Raw genomic sequence first — 22,048 nt, 5'->3', positions numbered from 1 at the left:
TTATTAATAAACATATTGATTTTTAAGACTTGCTTTTATTATTAATTTGGGTGAATTATTTCTACAGGAGTTGTTTTGTTTCTTTGTATCACAAGAAATCATTTTAAAAGTGCTGCTTGCGCTAATAAACAACAAAAAGCTTTATACTGACTCAAGGCATAAACGGAATAGAAATCTCAACGGAGCAAGTGACTGTTCAGGCATAACAAAATCAAAGCAGCTGGTTGAATAGCTTGGGGTTTTTTCTAGTGCCAACCTTGCCAAGACATCTGTGTTCTATAAGACATTAAGGGGAGAAGCTGATTTCAAGTAGTGTTGTTTCTCTCTACCAAATAGTGGTAGGTTTTGACAGCCTTACCTTTGAATGAGGGGTCTGTACAAACTTCTGTAATCAAAGGTTGCCATGTGACTGTCCATTCTACTGCAATCTTTGTAAAATGCAAAGTGTTTTAATAAGAGGCAGGTTTTAATTTGGAGTGTCAATTTTATATCAGCTGTTTTCTTACTAACCAGGAAGGTACTTGGGATTCATTGCAACAACAGAACCAGCACTGAGTTTTGCCTTGTGAGAACCAGGGGAAAATCTTTACTTTTGGGGTTTTAGATTAACTGTTGTACTACTCAACTGTGAAACCAACAGGCGCACAAGGTATTTTGGTTTTAGCTCCGAGTTTCAGAAATGTATACTAGAAGAGTATCCTAAGGTAGCTTCATGAGTGCGTCTTCGGAAAATCCTTTTTTTTAATAGTAGAAAACTGCCTCCAGCTAATTGTTCTGGTATGCTTTTTCTTTCAGGTTCACAAATCTTAGAATATAACTGAGATTTATTTTTTTTTATCCAAGATTCCCAAGACATCCAGTACTTGCCTTATAATCTTATTTCACTTTAAATGACACACGTACGGATTGGAAGATACTGCTATACCATAGAAAGGCTTGCTTTCTTATAAGACTGAGGATTCTCTGAATTACTTGAGCTCTATTGAAGTCAGTGATGTTTCATCATAGGAATAACACTTTATAAATTAAGAATCCTAGCCAAAATAAAGTTACATACCACTACAAATTGCCCAAAAAGTTTCGGTTCTTAACCTCATAGGACAATTGAGAAGAGGAGCAAAGTTGCTACTAGTTGCTGTGAAATATTGATGTTGCAGTGAAGTTCTCTTTTGATTTCACCGTTCCTGTATGTAAGAGTGTGCACACAGTAGTTTCACTGCATGAACATGTGTTGTTATCTGAGTGACCGTGTAGTCTTTCCCTGTTGCCGTGTGAAGGTAATTCAAGGTAGTCCAGTGTAATAAATTGGAATTTAAATTTCTTAGTGATTAAAAAAAGTATTACTGTAAATAAAATAATAATGTAAATAAAAACATTATGAAACACATAAGTTTGAACTAAGTACTTGTGGAACTCGTGTTTACAAGCCAAAACCTAAATCATTGTTTTTCAGAGTTTTATAGAGAAAGTTTCTGTAGCACCTGTTCTTGCAGGATCCGGCTCCGTGTCCCCCTGAAGGTGAAGTCGCTTCATGAGCCTGAGCAGTTCATGGAGTGAGTGTCTTCCAGCCTTGGGCTGCCAATTCTGCTGTGGAGGGCAGAGTAGCAGTATGGATTTGGTTTGTCTAACTGGGAAACCATTTATTGACTAAAATTTGAAAAATTGAAAAAGTTCTGCATTTTTTCCTTTAATTATTAGTGCCTATAATATCACCTTGGGAACAGTTACTTTTTTAATTGCATGGTTTTTAGGTTTCTGTTTTATAATATTCATTTGTTCTAAATTTGTGGTCAGTTAATCTATGAATTCACTCAACTGTTTGGTTTGTCTGTGTGACGTGTTTTTTTGGCTGTTTTGCAGTTATCCTGAAAGTGTATTAAAACGTGTTACATGTCTGTTAGCCGTTTGGGTAGGTAGTGGAATTAATATTTTTTTTTTGAAGGATGTGAACTTTGAGCTGTCAGCCAGAACTATTGTAGCTAAATATGTTTTGTAAGCTATCTGCAAGGCACTGATGGATTGACAAACAGAAAGATAGAACGGGAATAACGGAGACTAGAGGGGGGAAAAGCCATGAAATTCTCAAAGTGGAAGTAGGAGGAGGAAGAGAGTGGATAGAATAAAAACTAGGCATGCTGGGTGAGCTTAGACAAACATGATAAGGATTCAGAAGAAAGAGGAGCCCAGAGAACTTTGAGTAGGCAGAGAAAAGGACACAAAGTGTTATATGAGTAGGCTATAGATCTTTCAGGTCAGTAAGTTAAAAGAAGTATTACCAAAGGTAATATTTTTTTAATGGCACGCAGCAAGGCAGATGCCAGGAAACCAAGCTACTTCCAGAGGTACCTGAAATGCAGCACCTTGGAGCTTGTGGATCGTGCCGAGGTCTGAACTTGGTGAGAGTGAGATTCTTTTGCAGAGATTTTTTTTTTTTTTTATGTAAGTGGGTTTTGGGGTTTTTTTTGTTTGTTTTGTATTTTCTTTAAAAACCAGTCCTTGACAAATTCATTGATCTCTGGGATACAGATGAAGAATGTGTGTTACCTTGAAGATTGTTCCCATGGGAAATGGGTATCTTGTGTTTCCTCTAAAATAGCTGTGGTTGCTTGTATTTGTTTTTTCTTTGTGGGGGAGGAGTAACCTTACAGCTTTCTGCTTTTTTTTAACCTATTGTCTCTTTCTTACTGTCTTCCACTTGTGGCCATCCTTGACTCTGGCCTTCTGTGCTCATTTGCTTGTGGACTTTAAAGGGATCTTCTTTGACTTCTGTGGTACCTCTTATGCTTGTGAGGGACTCCCTATGAGTTTGCTCAAATGTTACATGTTTCTCTTTCATGATGTCAATAGAAACTTGAAAAGAGTGCTGTCTGTCATGCTGTCAAGTGCTGTCTTCTTGTACTCCTCCTTTGTATAAGAAAGCATATTCATTTTCTTTCATGTGTTGCCTCTGTCAGATCAGAGGCTTTGTTCGGCACTTGCAGAGTTCTCACCCCAAAGGAGTTTGGCTTATGCTTGGGCACTTTGATAATATGAGTATGAATACCTCAGCCTTTGCTGAAGCTGACAATTTGAATTAAATTTTATTTTTTTGATTTTTTTTTTTTATTATACCGTCTATGGGAAAGCTGTCATTAATTGGTCAAGGTAAGTCCTTTTTGCCATTAAAAATTAATTTCTTCTCTTTGTTTTTTTTAAGGGGATAGAGAATAGCATGTACATTTGGAAACTTACATGGCATGTAAGTTTCTGATTTTAATTTGCAGACTTTAAAATAAATATTTATAAAAAATATTTTTTCATATCACAGCACCTTAACTCGTGAGTATTTGGAGGTACAAAGTGTACAATGGTGCAATTATCTCTGGCTTTACTTTTAAGTGGGGGAGGAACCTTAGGTTGTATGATGAAAGGCTTATACCCACAAGCCCAGTGAAACCGTGACAGGTGGGGAAATCCTAATAACCTGAGAAATGGAGCATCCTGACCTGGCACTTCCTGAGTCTGCTTCATGAAGGTGATCAGCTCCATGAGATGACTTATAGGATGGAGGGGGAAAGCATCATGGAATTGTTCAGGACTTAAATAAAGTTTGGGGGAAAGACCAAGGGCAGGAAAAGGGAGGATTTGAAGTGGTTTGGGGAGGAACAAGCATAGGAAAATAGAAGGACAAGGGGATAAAGGGGCTCGTTGTATTTTCCTGGGTGAGGGGGCTCTGTTATATATGCATATGTATATAAGGAGCACTAAGGGCAAGTGTTGGAGCATGACTTGGGCTGGATTTGGACATTTTCGTCATAGGGGCCCAATGCGCCTTGGGGTGCCAGCAGCTGGAGTGCATGCATACTGTGTGGCTGTGTATGTCAGTGTGCTGTATTAAGCTAATAAATATTAAGCAGGACTGTTATTAGGCTGGTTTTGGAGACCCTTTTGCATGTGTGTTACACTGCAGTAATGTCCCTTTGTCCTTGCCAGCCATAGTGGAGACCAGCATGAGGAGTCCTTGTGCTGTGTGTATCCGCTGGAAATATGTGCTCAACCGTGGTACTGGCTGGAGCTAGGAATGTGGAACCTCATCTTTATTGAGCTACTGGAATCAGCAACCCCAAATCCACTTGGATGGAGTTTGTGTGTATGGTTGTCTTTTTCCTCTGCTTTCTTTTGTCTGTGGCTAAAAATAGTACAAGGTAGACTGTTGGGATATATCCAACATGGCAATGAAGCTTTTTATAGATTTTGATTAAAAAGAGATTTATTTACCAAATTGTATCTCTAAAGATAGTAAATCTTTATTGAGATGTAACAAGTATCACTTTTGTCTTTAGTTTATTTATTTTGGTGGAGCCCTCTAAAGATCATATCTAATATCAAGGGCCTCTTGCCTCTTCCTATAGTAGCCTAGTGATAGCTGCCCTTTTCTGCACAACCTATAACCCACCGTTCCCACTTTCAAGGAACGAGGAATGGGTACAATCTTGTATAGAAACGAGCACAAAATTTAAATAACTGGAGGATGAGTAAGCATATGGTAGTCTAACTCCATTGACTTTTGAAAATCAGACTCATTTGGCAACAAGAAGTCTTTGATAGTGGTCTCAATTTTCAGCACTGTTTGCTGTGTTCTAATTTGGAGCATGAATCTTGCTTTGAAGTTTATTTCCTCATTATACCTTTTATGCTGTGCCTCATGTCATGCAGCAGTTTTATAGTAGACAAAACTGGCTTACTTTTGGGTGAAAAAAAACCTGGAAGATGCACTCCAACTGCTACTGAGCATTCAGTGCACAGAGCAGTTTAGATCTACTCTGGAGTAAACCTGTCTGAAATGCACCTTATGGCATAAAGTATATTTTGTTTTACAGATCCTATCCTAATACTGTGCTCTACTTGTGGCTATAGATATGGTCTTTATTTTATGGAGTGGCATGAATATTGTCTGGTGTGGGTTGGTTGGTCGTTTGCTTTTCCTCCTTTAAACAACAGCAGAGGTTCACCTAGGAGCAGGGCTTTGGTTTTGTGCATCCTCCTGAAGAAGGAGCTGCAAGTAGTAAATACCCCTTGAAAAGATTCTGGATTGCAAATCTGCTTCGTCTTTTCTCCTTATTGTGGTATATATTTAAATGCTTTTCCACTGTTTGTATTATTTCCTTAGCACCAGTGTTTTCCTCGGTGCCTGTGACTTTGTCAGTTGAATATCTGTAAAATAATCCCTTGTTTACGGTGAAATATACCATACAGTCACATCCACCATGGGAGATAGTTATCTATAGTTGCCATCACCTACTGTATTATGTGTCTTTAACTATGATTTCTATTTATGTACATTACAGAAACTGTATGTAACATTGGCATTAAATCAGTCTATTTCCACATTTTGGAACTCTCTCCAATTTTGTGATTAACAAGTGTTGCCTTTTATGATTATTCAGTATATAACTAGGGTTTGAATATGTTCCAAATGCCAGCACTTAGAAAAATAGTTCTTTACTGAATTTTCTATTTATATTCCTCATGTGAATGAGCTGGAGGTTTTCTTACTTTCTTCCTCGTATTCCAGCAGAATACAAATCAGCAACAGGATTTTTTTGCATCATTGCACACAGCTTCCTTTTCTACCGCGCTGTTCTATTTGTGTCCTGCCTTCAGCTCTGCTCAAATACAGCCCTTAGCATTCTGTGCAGTACTAGCTTCCAGAGAGCCAAACAATGCCACGTTCATGAAAGCTTTGAAAGGCTGCAGTTGCCAGGTGTAGGATTTACTCTGTTCTAGCTGCCTACTGGTAACTTGTAATAAGCCAAGGCAGAAATAGAATCCTACAATATTCTCTTGTGAATTCACAAGGAAAGATTTATGGTCATGGGAATGTAAGTACCTTTGCTTGCTCAGCCCATAGCTGTCTCTGACCAAGGTGAGAAATGGATGCTTATGGAAAGAGTGTAGAAACAGTATGCTGTGATATTTGTCTTGGTATGCTGTTCCACCGGTTTATGAACAGGGACATTTTGAGCTGGAGTTCCATAAAAGCTGCTGTGATTGAACCAAGGCTTTCTGCCTCAAAGGCAGCATCGCTACCACATCTTTTACCACTTGTATTTTTCCTACCCTTAATTTAATCCAAACCTGTGGTGATGTAAACTGGAATTTTGTTGTGGTTTGCTTGGTAGATGTTCACCAACAAATTTTATTTTTTATTTTTTGATCAAAATATTCTGTGTCAAGGTAGATACTTCTCAAATGCAGCTTGGTATCCTCATCAGTAAGGAGACCTCTAAAAGGCTGAACTCAGCATGCTGGGTTTCTCCAGTGTCTGATGCATCAAGATTCTTTCCAAAACAGTGCATGTATAAAGAAAATCCATATTAAAAATGTTCCTCTTAAAGGGCTAGGAGCTAGCTTAGTAACAGTCGGTTCATTTTTCTGTAAAGGATTATGGATTTTACTAAAACAAAATGGCTTTCTGAAAAGACTGTATACTTTTTGTGTTTCAGTCAGATGTATTAGTTCAGTAAGTTTCCATTCACTGTATAAAGACTGGATGTTCTAGAATAATATAAATAAATTAATTGACTTTCACTCTTGGTGGGTATGGGGCAAAAGATACAATATCAAACAGCTGTCCTTGTTAAGACTGGCAATAAATCACAGCTTTTCTTTTCTATGACTGTAAAAACAAACATTCTTCAATCTATACATGAAACAATTGGGCTTTTGTTCTCTTTTGAGTTTAAGACATACTGTAAAATATACAGTGGAAATTTGAACAAATTGTTTATTTTGTTTGAAGTTTAATTATTTGATTTTGCTATAGTGTATCAATATAATTTCTGAAACGTGGACTAATGTCCAGGGGCTATGCACACTTAAAAACCAAAATGTATGAAATGCTCATTGGTCTGATGAACATAATTGTTCAATTAATACCTTACTTAATTATTGCTAAACCTTTCAGAAAATCTTCCCCCTTCTATATGTAAATAGCTTTGGGGGCTTTTGCAATGACAGCTGAAGAAAACAAAACCTGTGTGAAGGAAGAGAAAAAAATTGTCCTAGTTTTGCTGCAGGGCTTTTTAGTTGGGTTTTTTTTTCCAGTTTTTTTTTTTACTGAGATTTCTCTGTTGCTTGTTATTGTGCATATATGGTTATCTCCTGGCGAATTCCTTCCCTTTGCAGCTTACATAACAGAAATGCCATTAGCGAGTGGAAGAACAGCTGTGCTGGGATAGTCCAGAAGTTGATAAAAGTCTAGGGGTCTTTTCTGACTTAGCCAACAGCAGATGACAATGGAAGAGTGTAGGAAAAGGGCAGAGATGTAGGGATACTTTCTCCAGTATGATCTCCCAGTCTGCAGTAATGTGCAGCTCAGGGAGTGGCAGAACAAAGGTGTGTTACATTTATATTTAATGGCCATGCTGAATTTCTCTTCCACGACTTTATCCATTTTTTCTTTAAAGTATGGAAAATTTTAGGATCCACAAGGAGTTCCCCATCTTACCATGCAAAGCACTATGCTTTTCCAGTTTTTATTTTTTATTTTGAATTTGCTACCTGCTGGTTAGTTTAACGTCCTCCGCACTTTGTGTCGGAATAGACTGTGTTCAGCTGTTGAATATCCACCCTTCTTCACCATTCAGGTTTTTTATAGGCCTGTGAGAACAGGCAGGGTGCTTGGCCTCTGTCTTGCCATGTGCTCGTCTCCGGAGGTGCAGCTTGTGCCTGCTGGAGCTGCTCTGCAGACATCTGAAGGGCTGCACTTTCTGTCTTGGGTACTAAGAAAGGAGTAGGTGGGACTTTTGAAGGGACTGCTCTGGGAAAGGAAATTAAAATTAAGTATTTCTGGAAACGCTACTGTCGCTTCCCTATAACTTCTGTTGCACCACTTAGTGTTTTCTTTTGTTTAGTTCTCTATCAAGGCCGGCTTCTGGCCTTTAGAACTAAATTCACCTTTATTAAATAATGGCGAGAGGAAGTGTTGCTTGCTTGTGGTGATATATGGTGTAGGGGATAAATGGTCCTGTAAAAGTAGCAGGAGGTATTTAAAGTAGGTTACTAGAGAGCTAATAATACAGCACACTGAAAGTTGCATAAACTGCTTTTCAGGTTTTGCTTGATTGGTATCATCAAGTGCAGTAAATCCCCATAGTGGCAAACGTAAAACTTCAGTCCATACTTCAGGAATGGTTTATGCACTTGTGAAGATCATGAGATAAGGAACTCCAGTTAGTTACTGTAGTTTAAATAGTTGGCTGAATTTCTGAAGGATATGACCATTTTGAAATCAAGAGAAATAATGTGAGATAAAGGAAATATCTGTAGCCTGAGTCACCCCTGCTGGCGAAGGAGAAAACTGAATTTAATTCCTACATGCATAAATATTACTGCTTTTTCACAGAGTTGGTTTCTAAGGATCCAAGTTTTACAGTCTCAAAAGTGTATCTTCACAGATAAAAAAGTAGGTGGAATGCAAACGATGCGGCTGGGATGGAACAGGTATTAATGTAGTTGAAATATTAAACAACATCTCTCTTCTCCGGTTATGGTCACGTGGCAATTTGAATCTGATATAAATTTGTGCATCCATTGAAAGGGGTAGGGCCACCATGTGTGTAGTTGACCTCGTTTGTGGTGGCCATAATGCACCAAAAAAAGCCATTTTCATCTGATCTAATTTCTTGACTTCGTAGTTTTCTGCACAGCAATGTGCTGCTACAGAGGAGGTAGTGGGAATGAGTGGTGGGGAAAGGGAAACAGGAAAACCATCTTTTTCAGGAGCTGTGGAGCTACTGAGCACTCTGGCTTTCCACAGAACCCTGCAGGGACCCTCTTCAGCTGCTGCTTCTGGTCATAATACAGCAGCTGGAATGTGGAATGCTATTGATTTTAACCTTCATTTGCTTAACCGTTTCATCTTACCTGTCCAAATTTTCATGATATTACTCACCATTTTTTCTATACATTAATTCTGCATTCTAAAGAGAATAACCATACAATTACATTTAATATATAAGACATCTATTGTATTTTGTAGACATCTGAAACAGTGAAACGGTTGTTATTCCTAAGGAAAGGGAGAAAAATGCATCTTCATTCATATGCCTCTGCTGAATTAAATTGCATTTGGAGGTTTTGAATTTTTATTAAAATAGACAGTGAAGAGGCTGCTGAAATTTAAAAATGAAGACAGTATCTTTCTAGCTAAGTAAAAGTCTTTGTGAAAAGGTACTACATTTATTGTTGATAACATTGTGTCATGTCCTATAGCATCTACATCTAAGGGGATTTGTCCAGAGAGTACACTGTTGCATAAATTTAGAAGTTTAGGTCCTATTCATAGCTGCTGCTTTGCAACTTTGTGAGAACTGCTGTGACCTTACTTAATTTTAAAAAAGTGGAGCCTATCAGTCTGCTATTGTTCTAGTACTTCAGTCTGTCTAGTTTTTATGTAAAATCATTCATCAATTGTGTGAGCTTCTTGAGTATCTGTAAGACTGATGTGGATATGTTAATTTTATTTAAGCACTAACTGCATCCATTAAGATTAGCTAATACCATTTTTAGAGTGAGCTGGAATGAATAAATTGTTTTTGAGAACCAAGTCAACTTCAAGACAAATGCCATAAATTAATGGTTTTAGTATTAGTCTTAATTTTGTGCTGGGGGAGAGAGAGTGTAGTTAAAATAAAAAAATCGTTGGGCTAAAATATGAATAACTTGGTTTCCTTTTAAATATACTTTGTTATGTAATTACGTCTCTTTTGGGTGGGTTTTAAACTATGCCATTGCTTTGTCCTGTGTTTAAGTGTAACCTCTATTTTCTAGTTACATATTATTCAAGAATGAAAAGCTACATGGTAATGATCAGCTTAGTGCTTGCACTCTCTTGTTACCCTGTGGTAGCAGTCTTGGTTCTCATGAGCTTTCCCAAATTCCTTTCTCCATCCTGAATCATAAATTATATTCCTTATTGTAGAGGATATTGCCAACCTGTACTCTTTTGAAATGATATATATCCTCTTTAACTCCAAGACTGCTGTTTAAAAAAACCAAACAAAAACAAACAAGCAAGCAAACAAAAATAAACAAACCCAACACCTGACATTATTTTCTTTCTCACTGGTGTTTTCTGATTCTTCCTGTACACAGAAGTGTTATCTCCAAACTTAGCTTTGCCCTGAGTACTTTAATTTATATTGTAGCTAATCCTGGGGGAAGTGCCATTTGGATGATTTACTGAAGCTGATTCTACTTTCACCTTCCTTGCTGCTTCTTGCAGAGGTTCAGGGACCCATCCCCTTAAATAAGTAGTAGTTATCTGAAGAACAGACATAGGAATGCCTCGTCCAAAGGGGAAGACAAGAGTCAACAGACTGAAAACCTACTTTCTGTACAATTTTTAATATCACAAGGAAGTGATAAACTGTAAGCGTTTTGAAGGTTTGGTTGGGTTTTGTTGGGTTTTGTTGGTTTGTTGGTTTTGTGGGAGTTTTTTGTGGTTTTTGGTTTAGTTTTTGGTTTGGTTTTGGTTTTGTTTTTTTACTCCAAGCAACATAAGTTAAAAGTCAATAGCTGCTGCTAGAATCGGGCTGTTATTGAATAAACTGCTGTTGTCATTAGTAGAGCAAGAATATTGATTTCCAAGAAGTTAATACTTATTGCTGTGTTTAAGGTCTCTTATGTGATTCTGTGATTCACTATATGTGAGTTATGTACAAAGCCTATGTTTTATTTGACAAAAAAGCACTGAAATAATATTTTATAGAGCAGAGTTTGTTGCACAATTGTTTGATATTCTGTGTGGGTGGATGCCTGGGAATCTAGCACAAGTGCTAGCAAAAACGTTTTAAGCCCCAGCTTAAGGAAGAGAAGGAGTGTGCATGGTCATCTCTGCCTCCACTGAATTTGAACCTTCTCCTTAGGTGCTGCATATATGGGGAACTTATCTTTGATCAGTTTTTGCTTTTGAATCTATGGAATTTGAATGCTTTGAAAGCCCCAGGTCCTCAAACAGCCACCTCTTTCCCAGCTAATTCCTAAGACTTTTCCCTTCCTGAAAACTCAGCTCTTTTTTTCTAATTTGCAAGAAATGCTTCACAGTGCCTCCCAAAATGATTAAACAATCTAATTGAAATATGTTATAAAATTGGGATTTTTTTTTTTTGGCAGTTAAGTACTCCCTAGCAAAACAGTTATTTGTTCATCTAGTATATTTGTGTTAAATGTGGCATTATTGATATTAACAATATTCAGTTAAACTTGTGATCAGCCCAATCAGTTGCATATTCTAAATGGAATATAGTGCAGCTATTTTTATATCTGACAGTGAGTATTTTAAAGGAAGTTGTTGCTAGCGTAATTTAGCAGTGTTTAGGATCTTGGCTGTAGATTGCATCTGAGGCTTAATACCATTAAGAAAATTTATAGAATGTTCTCTAAGGGCGCCTGTTCTCTAATACAGTCTTAAAGAGAAATAGCGTAGGACTATTTTTACCAAACACAATACCATGTTAAAATGCTGTGGAGTAAGTAGCAGTTTGCTTGCAAAGCACTCGTACTGTCTCCTAACAGACTAGAAATTACTGCTGAATTCTTTTAAGTTTCATTGTGGTTTTAAAACAATACCTTTAAAATCAGCACTGTACTTAAAGTGCCTTTCCTATGGAAGGGAAAGTGGTAGGTTCTGTGTTGTCCCAATGACTTTGTCAGGTCGTTTGGGAAATTTAAGGTTACCTTTAAATTGTAGGATTTTGCTGATGTTAATATATTCTTTTCTTCCACCCTTAATTGATTGTTATAGCTTGTGCATTTGAACAAAGTCAGAAATTCCTTTCTACACTTAACCGGTTTGCCAGTGTCTTCAAAATAAACCCTAGAGAATCTAATTACATTATAGGTCTTTGTTTTAGGTTGGATAGCCCTTCTCATTTCACTGTATCTTATTTGTGTATTGAGAAAGCAGATATTGCTCTGGTCTTAAGTTGTATATAGAATTATTCTATTAATTAGAACATATATATAATTACATAATATGTATTACACGCATTTATATGTTGGGCTTTTTTGGCCTACATTGCTTTTAGATGTCTGTTGGTTTTCTGTACCACAGTGAACATGAGATGCGCGTCTTAGTTTTCTAATGTACATTTGTGCTATTTTTGCATGTTTTGAGCAAAAGACATGAAAGACAATGCAGGAGAAGGTAGAAGTTTTTAGATGATCCTTTTATTAAAATCTTAGAATTGACTCTTCTGATTATTGTTTTTCCACTTCTGTAATTCCCTCACTAAACTAAATATATTCAGAAAATATATTTGTATAAAAGAACATAATATATTGAAATTCAAAATTAACCATTGTCACATCTAAATTATGCTTTTGTGATTTTCTTTTTTTTTTCTTTTGTAGGGGGAGACTCAAAACCCGTTTTGCATTTTGTAAAACATCTTCTAGTCATAATGATTAGAAATACAGCTCCTGTTGTATATTATAAAACTTCTCATTTCCATTTTTAACTTTCACCTTAAAACCAAAAAAAAAAAAGGAACGTGTGCTTTTTTCTAGACTATTTCTAGATTTTTTGTTACTCTCCTTCCTGTTGTTATCCTATAGTGTCAGTCTACATTGAATATGGTACAGTAAGAAGGATGAGATGGTAGACTCTCCAAGCTGGTCATCTGAATGTAGCTCTGAATTTCATAGTAAGTGGTGGTGGTTACAGGCTTAACGTGATATAAGATAAATTCTTACTGAGTCTGTCATCATAGCACTCTCCAAGAACAAATCGAAACTGAGCTGTAAGCAGTGTGGCAGAATGCTGTAGTAGTCTTAGAGGTCTATATTGTAATGGAAATCCCATATTATTTTTTTTTTAACGTAATGAAACTCTTGAAATCGGGAGCTTGCAACAAATGGACACAATTCCATTTTTTTTCTAAATACAAAACTATTTTAATGCATTAATATACCTGCTTTTTCTCTCTGAGTGGAATAATTCTGAAATGAAATATTGCAGTCATACATCAATGTACGCACTTATGTATTTCTTCAGAGGAGAAGGAGCACGGATTGTTCCTATTTTTAAGTAAGGGGCCATGTGTGTCCAGTCCCACCCCAATGATGCAGTTTTTAAAAGAAAAAAGGGTTTGCAATATTAGTGATAATGTTTTGAAATGGCTTGGTCTACCATGAATAAGTTTCTGATATCCTTATCTCTGCTGCTGATACCAGATACCAACAAATGGCAATACTGATGGAAATGTATGGAGTAAGGAGGTGTAAGTGCACTGTGTAATTGCAGCTCCTCTGCGAGGCTGGCAGTGGTTGAGTGAGCGAGTACTTTATTTATCCCCGAGTGTCACTTTTGAGCTTCTGTAACATTCATGGAATCTGTGTAAAATATTGGAAGAATATTGCTGCCTGAGAAGGTGGTAATAATCGTAACTCACAAGTCCTGATCTACCGCTTCTTCCCTCCATGACTGGATAATTCTGTGAGTTACTGGGATAACAGCTTAAATACCGAGCAAGCTGCAAAATACTTTGTGGTTTTGAAAGAAGAAGAAAGAGAAGAGTTAACGCAGGAGGAAAATATTGTGTGCTATTTAACTCTAGTGCGACAACTGAAGAGCTCTCCTGCTAGTGAAATCTACCGTCAGATATGGTGAGGGGGAGCAATTCTCCAGAGGCTTCTGTGCTTTTTTTTCCAATTCAAGTTGCTAAGGATCACATTTCTTTCTAATAAATCTGTATCTGCTAGCAAGGGTATTTAGTGCACTTGTGTTTACGCTGTTTGCCTGCCATCTTCAATTTGCTTCCTTTTGAAAGGCCTTACCTCAACTATTCGCTGTCTTCTGATGTATTTATTTTTTGGTTGTTTTAGTAAATAATCTTGTTCTATTTTGGGCCGTTTTGAATTGTATTTAGTTACGTCTTTTGCATATAAACTTTTCAAGGTCAGGTTGGATAGGGCTTTGAGCAACCTGATCTAGTTGAAGGTGTCCTGTGGCAGGGGGTTGGACTAGATGATCTTTAACGTTCCTTTCAACCCAAACCACTGTGTGATATTTATCACCAAGATTATTTTCTACCCAGTGGAGGCTGTTTTAGAGCCTGTGCCCGTGGGGGAAATTTTGTATCTGTCACTGGATGTTTTCAACTGTTGTCACGAGTTGTGGGCTTTTCAGCATCTCCTACTCAACAGAAGTTAAATAATGAATCTGGTCTGTGTCATCATCGTATCTGGAGACAAATATCATAGTTTTATTTTCCAGTTATCACTAAATGTACCTTGTGGAGAAATTAAGATGAACTCAAAAAAATAAATGTAACTCAATTGAGAACTTAAAGGAAGGAACTGCCCCAAATATTGTTAAGTATTCCCAAATGTGTTAGAGCATGCACAAGCTCCATGCTCATTAGGAAAAACATGATGTGAACTTCATTTTATCTAGAAGCAATCATACATAGATAGCGTAGATAGCAATGTAGATACTCAATATATATGCTCTTGCAGAAAAGGCTTGTGGGTAAGAGTCTGGTTGCAAAGAGGGATCCAAAGATCAATTGTCAAAACAATTTGCAATTAGCAATACTGGAGTCCTAAGAGATTTTTACAAGCAATATTTACTGGACTTCCATTTGAGTAATACTTGAAGAATAATTCAATGACTATTATTTTTGTAACTACACAAATGAGCTTGCTCATCTAATGTGACCTTTACAGCGCTGAAGGGCTGATGATTTTTCTCACGTACGCTGGTTTGGAGAGAGGCTGCTGCCTTGTGTCAGGCCGTGTAACTGATGGCAGGACATGCGAGGGAAGTTCAGCTGATAGGATCTCTGTTAAGCTTTGGCATTACATGTCAAAATTATTTTCTGGAAAAATGTATTTCCTAAATTTGATTACTGATGCTCGTTTCATTAGGAAGAAATTCTTTCCTGTGAGGGTGGTGAGGCCCTGGAACAGGTTGCCCAGGGAAGTTGTGGATGCCCCATCCCTAGATGTGTTCAAGGCCAGGCTGGAGGGGCCTTTGAGCAACCTGCTCTAGTGGGAGGTGTCCCTGCCCATGGGTGGGGGGGTTGGAACTAGATGACTTTTAAGGTCCCTTCCAACTCTAACCATTCTATGACTCTTTCAAAGCACTTGAAGTTTCCAATTTTCAGGGAAATCACTACTATAAAAAAAATACTAACTTTTAATCAGTCTTATTTTGGGAGTAGCTGGTAAATGTTGGCAGCAGTTTTTACAGTGCTAAGTACTTGTTGATATGTTGTTTTGATTTGTTTTCTCTCATTTTGGACCCTTTGGGTTTTTAGGTATGCAGGACAAGTTCAAACTGTGCCTCTCTATATCCATGTTTTACACAAAGGGATTAAGTGTCTCTATAAAGTTCTTAACCACTCCTCTATTTTTGTCATGTAGACATGTGCTGAGACCAGCAATTGGAAACAGACTCCAAACTGATGACTGGCTTGGCCAGTACAAACTGAACGGAGCAGGGAGGACAGGAAGGGTGGTTTGAATCACTTCTCCATGTACAGAATTGAGTTTGGTAGTCTGCTCATTTGGGAGTGGGTAAACTACAGGAGACCAACACTTGACTCTTTTTTTTTTTTTTTTTTTTTTTTTTTTATATTTCACTGGGGAAAGTATGGATTTTTGTCTTACCGCAATTTCAGTGGCAGGAAATAACTAACTTGCCTAGTCTGTGTTTATTATCTATTGGATGAAGTTTGGGTTTTATTGTGAAGGAAACTGATACTGGTGCTGAACAGCCATAACTGTGTAAGGTGCCTTTGCTCTACTTTGTTACGTGGATATTCTAACTGGGCCTCGAGGAGACAGCAAGCATATTTTCTAGTACAAACAATAGCAAATGTCAGTCACTTCTGTGCCAGGGTTGGATCAGTTTGTTAATTGGTAAGTGAAAGACTTACTTTTAGTCCCTTAAGCCAATAGATCATCCGTATGTTTTCTGTGAAATAATTAGTCTCGTGTCCGACAATACATGCATGACTACCAAGCCTTCGTTATACCCATTTGTGTGTATAACCTCAAATATTTCATACTTCACATGGATTGATTTCTTCAATATATGAAAAATAATTTCTTCAAATACATGGAGGGTGTTTTGTCAGGAGTACGTAGATTGTGCGTGCCCTAGTAGCCTTCAGGCTTCTGTCATGGTTTTGTCTTGTGCAGAATACTATAATTGTTTAAAACACATGTATTTTGATATATTATTTTTGTGGGTGGGTTTTGGTAGTGGTAGGATATGGGATTTTTTAGGGCAAACCTCCTAAAATTGGAGTGAAAATATAAACCTCCCCTGATGGTTGAAGAGCTTGTTTCAGTTGGAAACACATCTCCTCTGGATAATAACCTACTTGAAGGGATTAATAATGTATGCTGACATATTAACATGATTGCCAGTGTCTTGAGCCATTCTTGTCTTTTTATTATTGTAAGGCTGAAACAGAAGTCAGTGGGTTTTTTTTTCCTCTTTAAATTGTAAGCGTTTGCAAGGTACACAAAATGTTTGGTGTTTTAGTAGATCTAGTGGGCTGAGGGGCCACAGCATCCTCTGTGCAAGTGTGTGCCTCTGGGATGGTGCTGATTTCTAGGAGAGCTAAATTTAGTACGTGAAAAAAAACTACTTTGTGATCAGTTTCTGTAATAGTTTTACTTCAATCAATAAAGGAAGCTTTTTGCATTGCTTAAACCATGCTTTTCGTGTTTGTTAGGAATAAGTACATCAAATATTATAAAGTATGAGACTTTTACATACACACAGATGCATACAAGTATATACATATTAATATCTACACACACGCGCACACAAATATATTCATGTCTATACAGAATAAAAAGACACAAGGTTCTAAGAGAACAATTAGTGGTCTATCTAAATGCGAGTATGACAATTTTTAGTACATCAAAAATATATAACAATCCAGAATCTAGCACTTTATACACTGCACAGTAGTATAATCTCTGGTTTAAAATTTAGTAGCTATTAAAGCAGAGCATGGCCCCAAAATAGAAATACACTTTCTTGAGAAGAGATCAGGTTCTAGAGGTTTGAAGAGAAGCGAGAGCAGTGTTTGTGTGAACAGCCGTGTGTGGCTCTGCCTCGTCTCGCAGAGACCCTTGTGATGTGGGTTGTGGGGTGTCAACATACACCTTTTCTAACCCAGTACTGACTTGTGTGTGGAATGGCTGGTAAGAGTATACCTGCAGCTACTCAGTGATCTACATCAGTGAAATGATCCACTGGGAGGACTCACCCTCCCTCCGCCCCAAAATTAATTTGATTTTATTTCCTCAGGTGGACAAGTTTCCAATTTTTACATTGGTAGGAATAGCTGCCAGTAAATGTACATCTTAAAGAGGGGAGGGCGCTGCAAGAAGTGACTGTGGAATGGTGACTCTAAGTACAACTTCCTATAGTGTGCTACGCACTGATGGGAGGAGAGCTAAAACCACAGTGCTCGAAAGGAGCCTCTGGTTTTCATGGAGCTGAGGTCACCACAGCAGCTCCTGAACTGGATCTCTATGTAGCCAACATGAGTGCTCTGGTATGAGGAAGGAGAGACACTGCTTTCTTCAGTAGTACAGATTTGAATTAGGTTGGTGGTTTGAAATTGCAGGCTAGGTTCAAAGTAGCTAAATTTTAGCAGAAAGGAGAGTTTAAATCTGGGGTGATGGTCTGGAGGATTCCATGCTGGTTAGTTCATAGAATCATAGAATGGTTTAGGTTGGAAGGGACCTTAAAGATCATGCCATCATGAAACCTCCCACTAGACCAGGTTGCTCAAAGTTACAGCAGGTTGCTCTTATTAGAAGAGCTTCTTCAATGATCAGTAGGTTTTCTTCTTGACCATAAGTTTCAATATAAGGGAACGCAGGAAGATGAAACCTTGACAGCGTATATGTCAGATATCATGCATAGCAAATCCGCTGAGTATAATGAGCAAGGAGCTTTCCGTGTTTAATTTTATATAAGCAGATTAAGTATGTTTTTTTTCTTCTTTATTTCTTCACTAACATGTCTCAGGGTTTTTTTGTGAACCCTAAATTTGCATTATTTTGAATGAAGATGGAGCTTCACTCCAATATGACCATTTTCGAGACTAAAGCTTTGTTCAGCTAAGGAGGTAGCAAATCTGTGTTGCAGGTACCTTTAATAAATTATCTGTCGCTTCAGAATGCATAAGACAGTAAGAAAACATTCTCCCATAGAAGTTAAAAAGGCCTCCTGGGAGATGGTATTACAGAAGTGAAAAAAGAATGCTATTCCAGGGATGGGTGCAGATGAGGAAGAGTTTAGTAGGTAGGAATGTAGGGAGGAGCGCACACCTAGAGATTGTCACAGGAGCTCCTTGGTTCTCTAAGGCATTGTAGTTTTCAATAATATAGATGTATGCCACTTTTACTGGGAGATCAGATTTTGTGTTTTCTAAGATGGGGAGTAAAAATACTGACTGTTCTAGATACTGGAAAATAAAATTAACAGATACTGCAAAAGCTTGCTGTTCCTTTCTAGTTCAATGTACTTAAAACCTTACTCTGGAATAATAATTGAATTGAGCATCGAGTGCAGCAGACTCCAGCAAAAAATTGTTAGTGAAAGACATTCAAGAGGAAGGTAATCTCTTGGGAAACAGACTATCTACAGTCATATAAAATAGCCAACCAACCAAAAAAAAATCCTAGATACTAGTCTTTGTGTACCTAGAATCCCACATAGCATTGACTTTCCACGGTAGGTGTTTTACACTCTGCCCTTGTATACAGTTATAAGTGTGCATGGATTTGTTTTATTTAGAGAGTTTTGGACTAAGAAGAACTAGTTCACGTAAAGATTGTATTTGCAGATATAAAAATACAGAATTGACCTGTGATGTCATTCTGACTTAGATCACTGGCTCCTTCAGGCAGTGGATGTCATCTTTGTATATTGCTTTGCTCAGTGATTGCTCTCTTAAAATAATGGCAGTTCCCTTCCCTCCTGCTCCCATATTAGTGATTAAATTTAATTCTATATCAAATCCAATTTGGAAGATTTTCCTAATCTATTAGTCCTAGTCTTCTGGATTGATATTTTTAGGAATAAGTACCATCTTTCTTGGAGCTCTTGTATATGTTTTCTACTCCTGAATGTCCAGTTTGCTTCGAATCTAGAATTTAGTACAAAGTTTATTTCTGAATCTCATAAATGTTAACTATAGTCTTTTTTCCACAATATTGGCTTCAAATTCTTATACTATTCTGCGTTCAAACTCTTACTAGACAAGTGAATCATTATATTTTTCTGGTCATTGAAGATGGAGGGAACTTCAGTAGGAATGTATAACAACTGTCTGGCATAGCACGCGGGCAGAAGAAAAAGCTTTTGACAGTGTTTCCAAAGGAATCTAAGAGAATCACCTGCTGTGCACTGTCCTGAAAAAGAACACAGCGTTCTTAATATTTTATTAAATTTTAAAATTCCAACTCTTTCTGGCAAAATGAAAGTCAAGTATAATCCACTCTTTTACTGGGAAGCAAAAGAAATAATGATGCTTACAGTTCTGAATATTTGAATCCATTGTTCTGCTACAAATGAAAAGCTAGAGATAAATAGTATTAGAAAGCGGTTATATAAATACTATGGTTCCAAATTTTCTGGTTTTAGCTACCACAGAAGTGGTTGTGTGATTTGAGAATACAGTAGTTTTCCGTTAAAGAACAGAAATGCTACATCTTCTTTTGTTACAGACTTTCTTTCATGTATTGCTTAACTATAATATTTTGGCTAAAATTGTGCCACTCCAAAATAGAACTGTTAAATATGTCAATTGGTTTCTCTCTGTATGGGTTGATACTGTAAGCATGTGTACACCAAAGCACTCAGTGTTTTGAACTTACCTAGGAAACCTACCCTTACGTAGGACCATCTCTACTGCTTAACACTCCAGTTGACCTACAGCTCCTGCTGTGGTTTTTTAGAGCTTTTTAGTGCCCAGTGCAACATTCTTCGGTCATCTCAGCTTTGACAGTGGAAGCTCTGCTTATATTAATTTTCACTCGTAGTGTTGCTGGTGATGACCCTCTCTGATGAGGTACACCCTGCTGTAGGAGTAGCTGCCATCCTGCCTTGGTCTGCCACTCTTCAGATACCAGACCCACAGGAGCTCCAGGCTTTAAGCTGGTCGGATATTACGGCTACCCAAGGGTCTCTGAAACATGAACTTTGTGGTCTACACAGGCTCGGTTGGGCTGCTATCCTGACAGTAATTCTGACTACAAGTTCTCCAGTCTTCAGTGATTTGAACGTGAATATAATATGGCAAACACTGCCAGCTTCGTTACAACTTGAGATCATTGATCTAATGTTACTTTATTTGTAAATTGTCTGTGATCTAAATTGAAAAAAAATTTAGGAAATAATTTAAACATTTCTGTGTATATTCTCTGTGGATAGCAGGGAACCATGTAGAACATACGAAGTATGCAGAATATCCCAAACTCACATTGAAGTGAAATTAACTACATCACTGTGCACGGTACCAGTATGGGTCTTTTAAGGTTTCTAAGTCCACAAGCCTAGACCTATGTTTATTCTGATTTTATTTTTTTTCTTTATCATACTAGTTCTTTCTCATGTTAATTTGATTTCTTGATTGCAAGTGGCTAGGGAGAAGTTATGTTGCTTAAAAAAAAAAGTACCTAGAAGTCTAATCCTAAACTCATCATTATATAATAACGTTTTCTTCTGGATTTTTAAACTATTGCAGAAAACTTGAAATTCAGAATGATGGAATCCTGAAAATGCATATTTAAGTATTATTATTGTAAATATTTCTTTTCAGTCACATTGTTGCATGAGATCTTAGTCCTTTTCTTTTGATTTGTTCCTTTTCATCTTCTGTATTTGTAAAATTCTGTTGTGGAGTTTGGGGCAAGAGGTTAATGTGATACCCTGTGTCTGTAGGGGCAAGGCTGCTGCTGTGGGAAAACAATAGACGATAACGAGCAATTTAGTTGTAGTAGAAATTATAGGGCTAAAGTAAAAGCATCTACTTAGCTATTTCTTGGTTGGTTGTTTTTTTCCAAAATATATTACATTTTGAAGAAATGCTTTGTCCCTTACAAAACTAAAATAATGTTTTTCTTTTAGCACTGTCACTGCTGCTCTGCTCTGCCTTCTGAGCATTTTCAGCTCAGTTCTTTAATTCATCTTGAAGGGGTTGAAAGACCTTGCACCTTCCTGCAGGCTGAATAGGTTCTTTCTGCAGGTTTTTTTCCAGCTTGTGAAACTACTTATTTTGTGGGTTTCTTTTTAAAAGTTACAGTGTATTCTGTTGAACAATGAAGTAAATATTTAAAGTTTGTTTATTTGTCATTATTGTAGGCATTGGATCAAGACAGAACCGCACTACAGAAGGTGAAAAAATCTGTGAAAGCAATATATAATTCGGGGCAAGGTAAGACATTGCTTCCAGTTTTACATGAGAACCTGAGCATTTGATTTCAATTTTGAGAAATGTCTTGCGATTTATCCCATTGAAGTGTATACCATAAGAGATGCTTATCTGTTTAAGAGTGTTTGAATTTAAAAATTTTCTTTCTTTCTTTCCCTCTGATTATACATCAAATTAATGTGTTCTCCAGTTCTTTGACTCTCATAATCCTTCTCAAAGGACTGTAGGAGAATTCCTGTGGTTAAATTTTGCTACTGTCATCACATTTCAAGCAGTTACCTTCAACTGTTCAATCTAGGCAATGCCCTACTCTGAATTTATGGAGTGCACTTCTAAGTGAAATAAGAATGAGAACTTGTTAAAAAGTTTAAAAAATAAATAAAAAGAAATATCTACAGATAGATGTGTTTGTTCCTTCAATGCTTATTTTGCTTGTTTGAAGAGACTGTTGATGTTTTATTGATGCTATAATAATAACTTTGATGGGAGGGTAGGTGGCTGGAATATGAATTGATAATCAGTTTGAGTTCAGTCACAAATGATAATCAAACACAGACCAATATATAAATTAGGTTTTAAAAATGTTATTAAGT

The 22,048-nt window shown here is 37.2% G+C and overlaps 1 protein-coding gene across 4 annotated transcripts in view; it reads left to right on the top strand.

The window, feature by feature from the left end:
- Nucleotides 1-22,048, top strand: part of ASAP1 (ArfGAP with SH3 domain, ankyrin repeat and PH domain 1) — a 131,121-nt gene that overhangs the window by 34,712 nt on the left and 74,361 nt on the right. For all 4 annotated transcript variants that reach the window (XM_074145470.1, XM_074145468.1, XM_074145469.1 and 1 more), the window contains exon 3: nucleotides 21,386-21,458. In XM_074145470.1, the coding sequence (XP_074001571.1) occupies nucleotides 21,386-21,458 (73 nt within the window). The remainder of the gene's footprint in view (nucleotides 1-21,385; nucleotides 21,459-22,048) is intronic.

The sequence above is a fragment of the Numenius arquata genome, chromosome 3 (assembly GCF_964106895.1).
Source record: "Numenius arquata chromosome 3, bNumArq3.hap1.1, whole genome shotgun sequence".
Lineage (NCBI taxonomy): Eukaryota > Metazoa > Chordata > Aves > Charadriiformes > Scolopacidae > Numenius > Numenius arquata.
The sequence above is the reverse complement of the archived record's forward strand: the minus strand, read 5'-3'. Positions and strand labels throughout refer to the sequence as shown.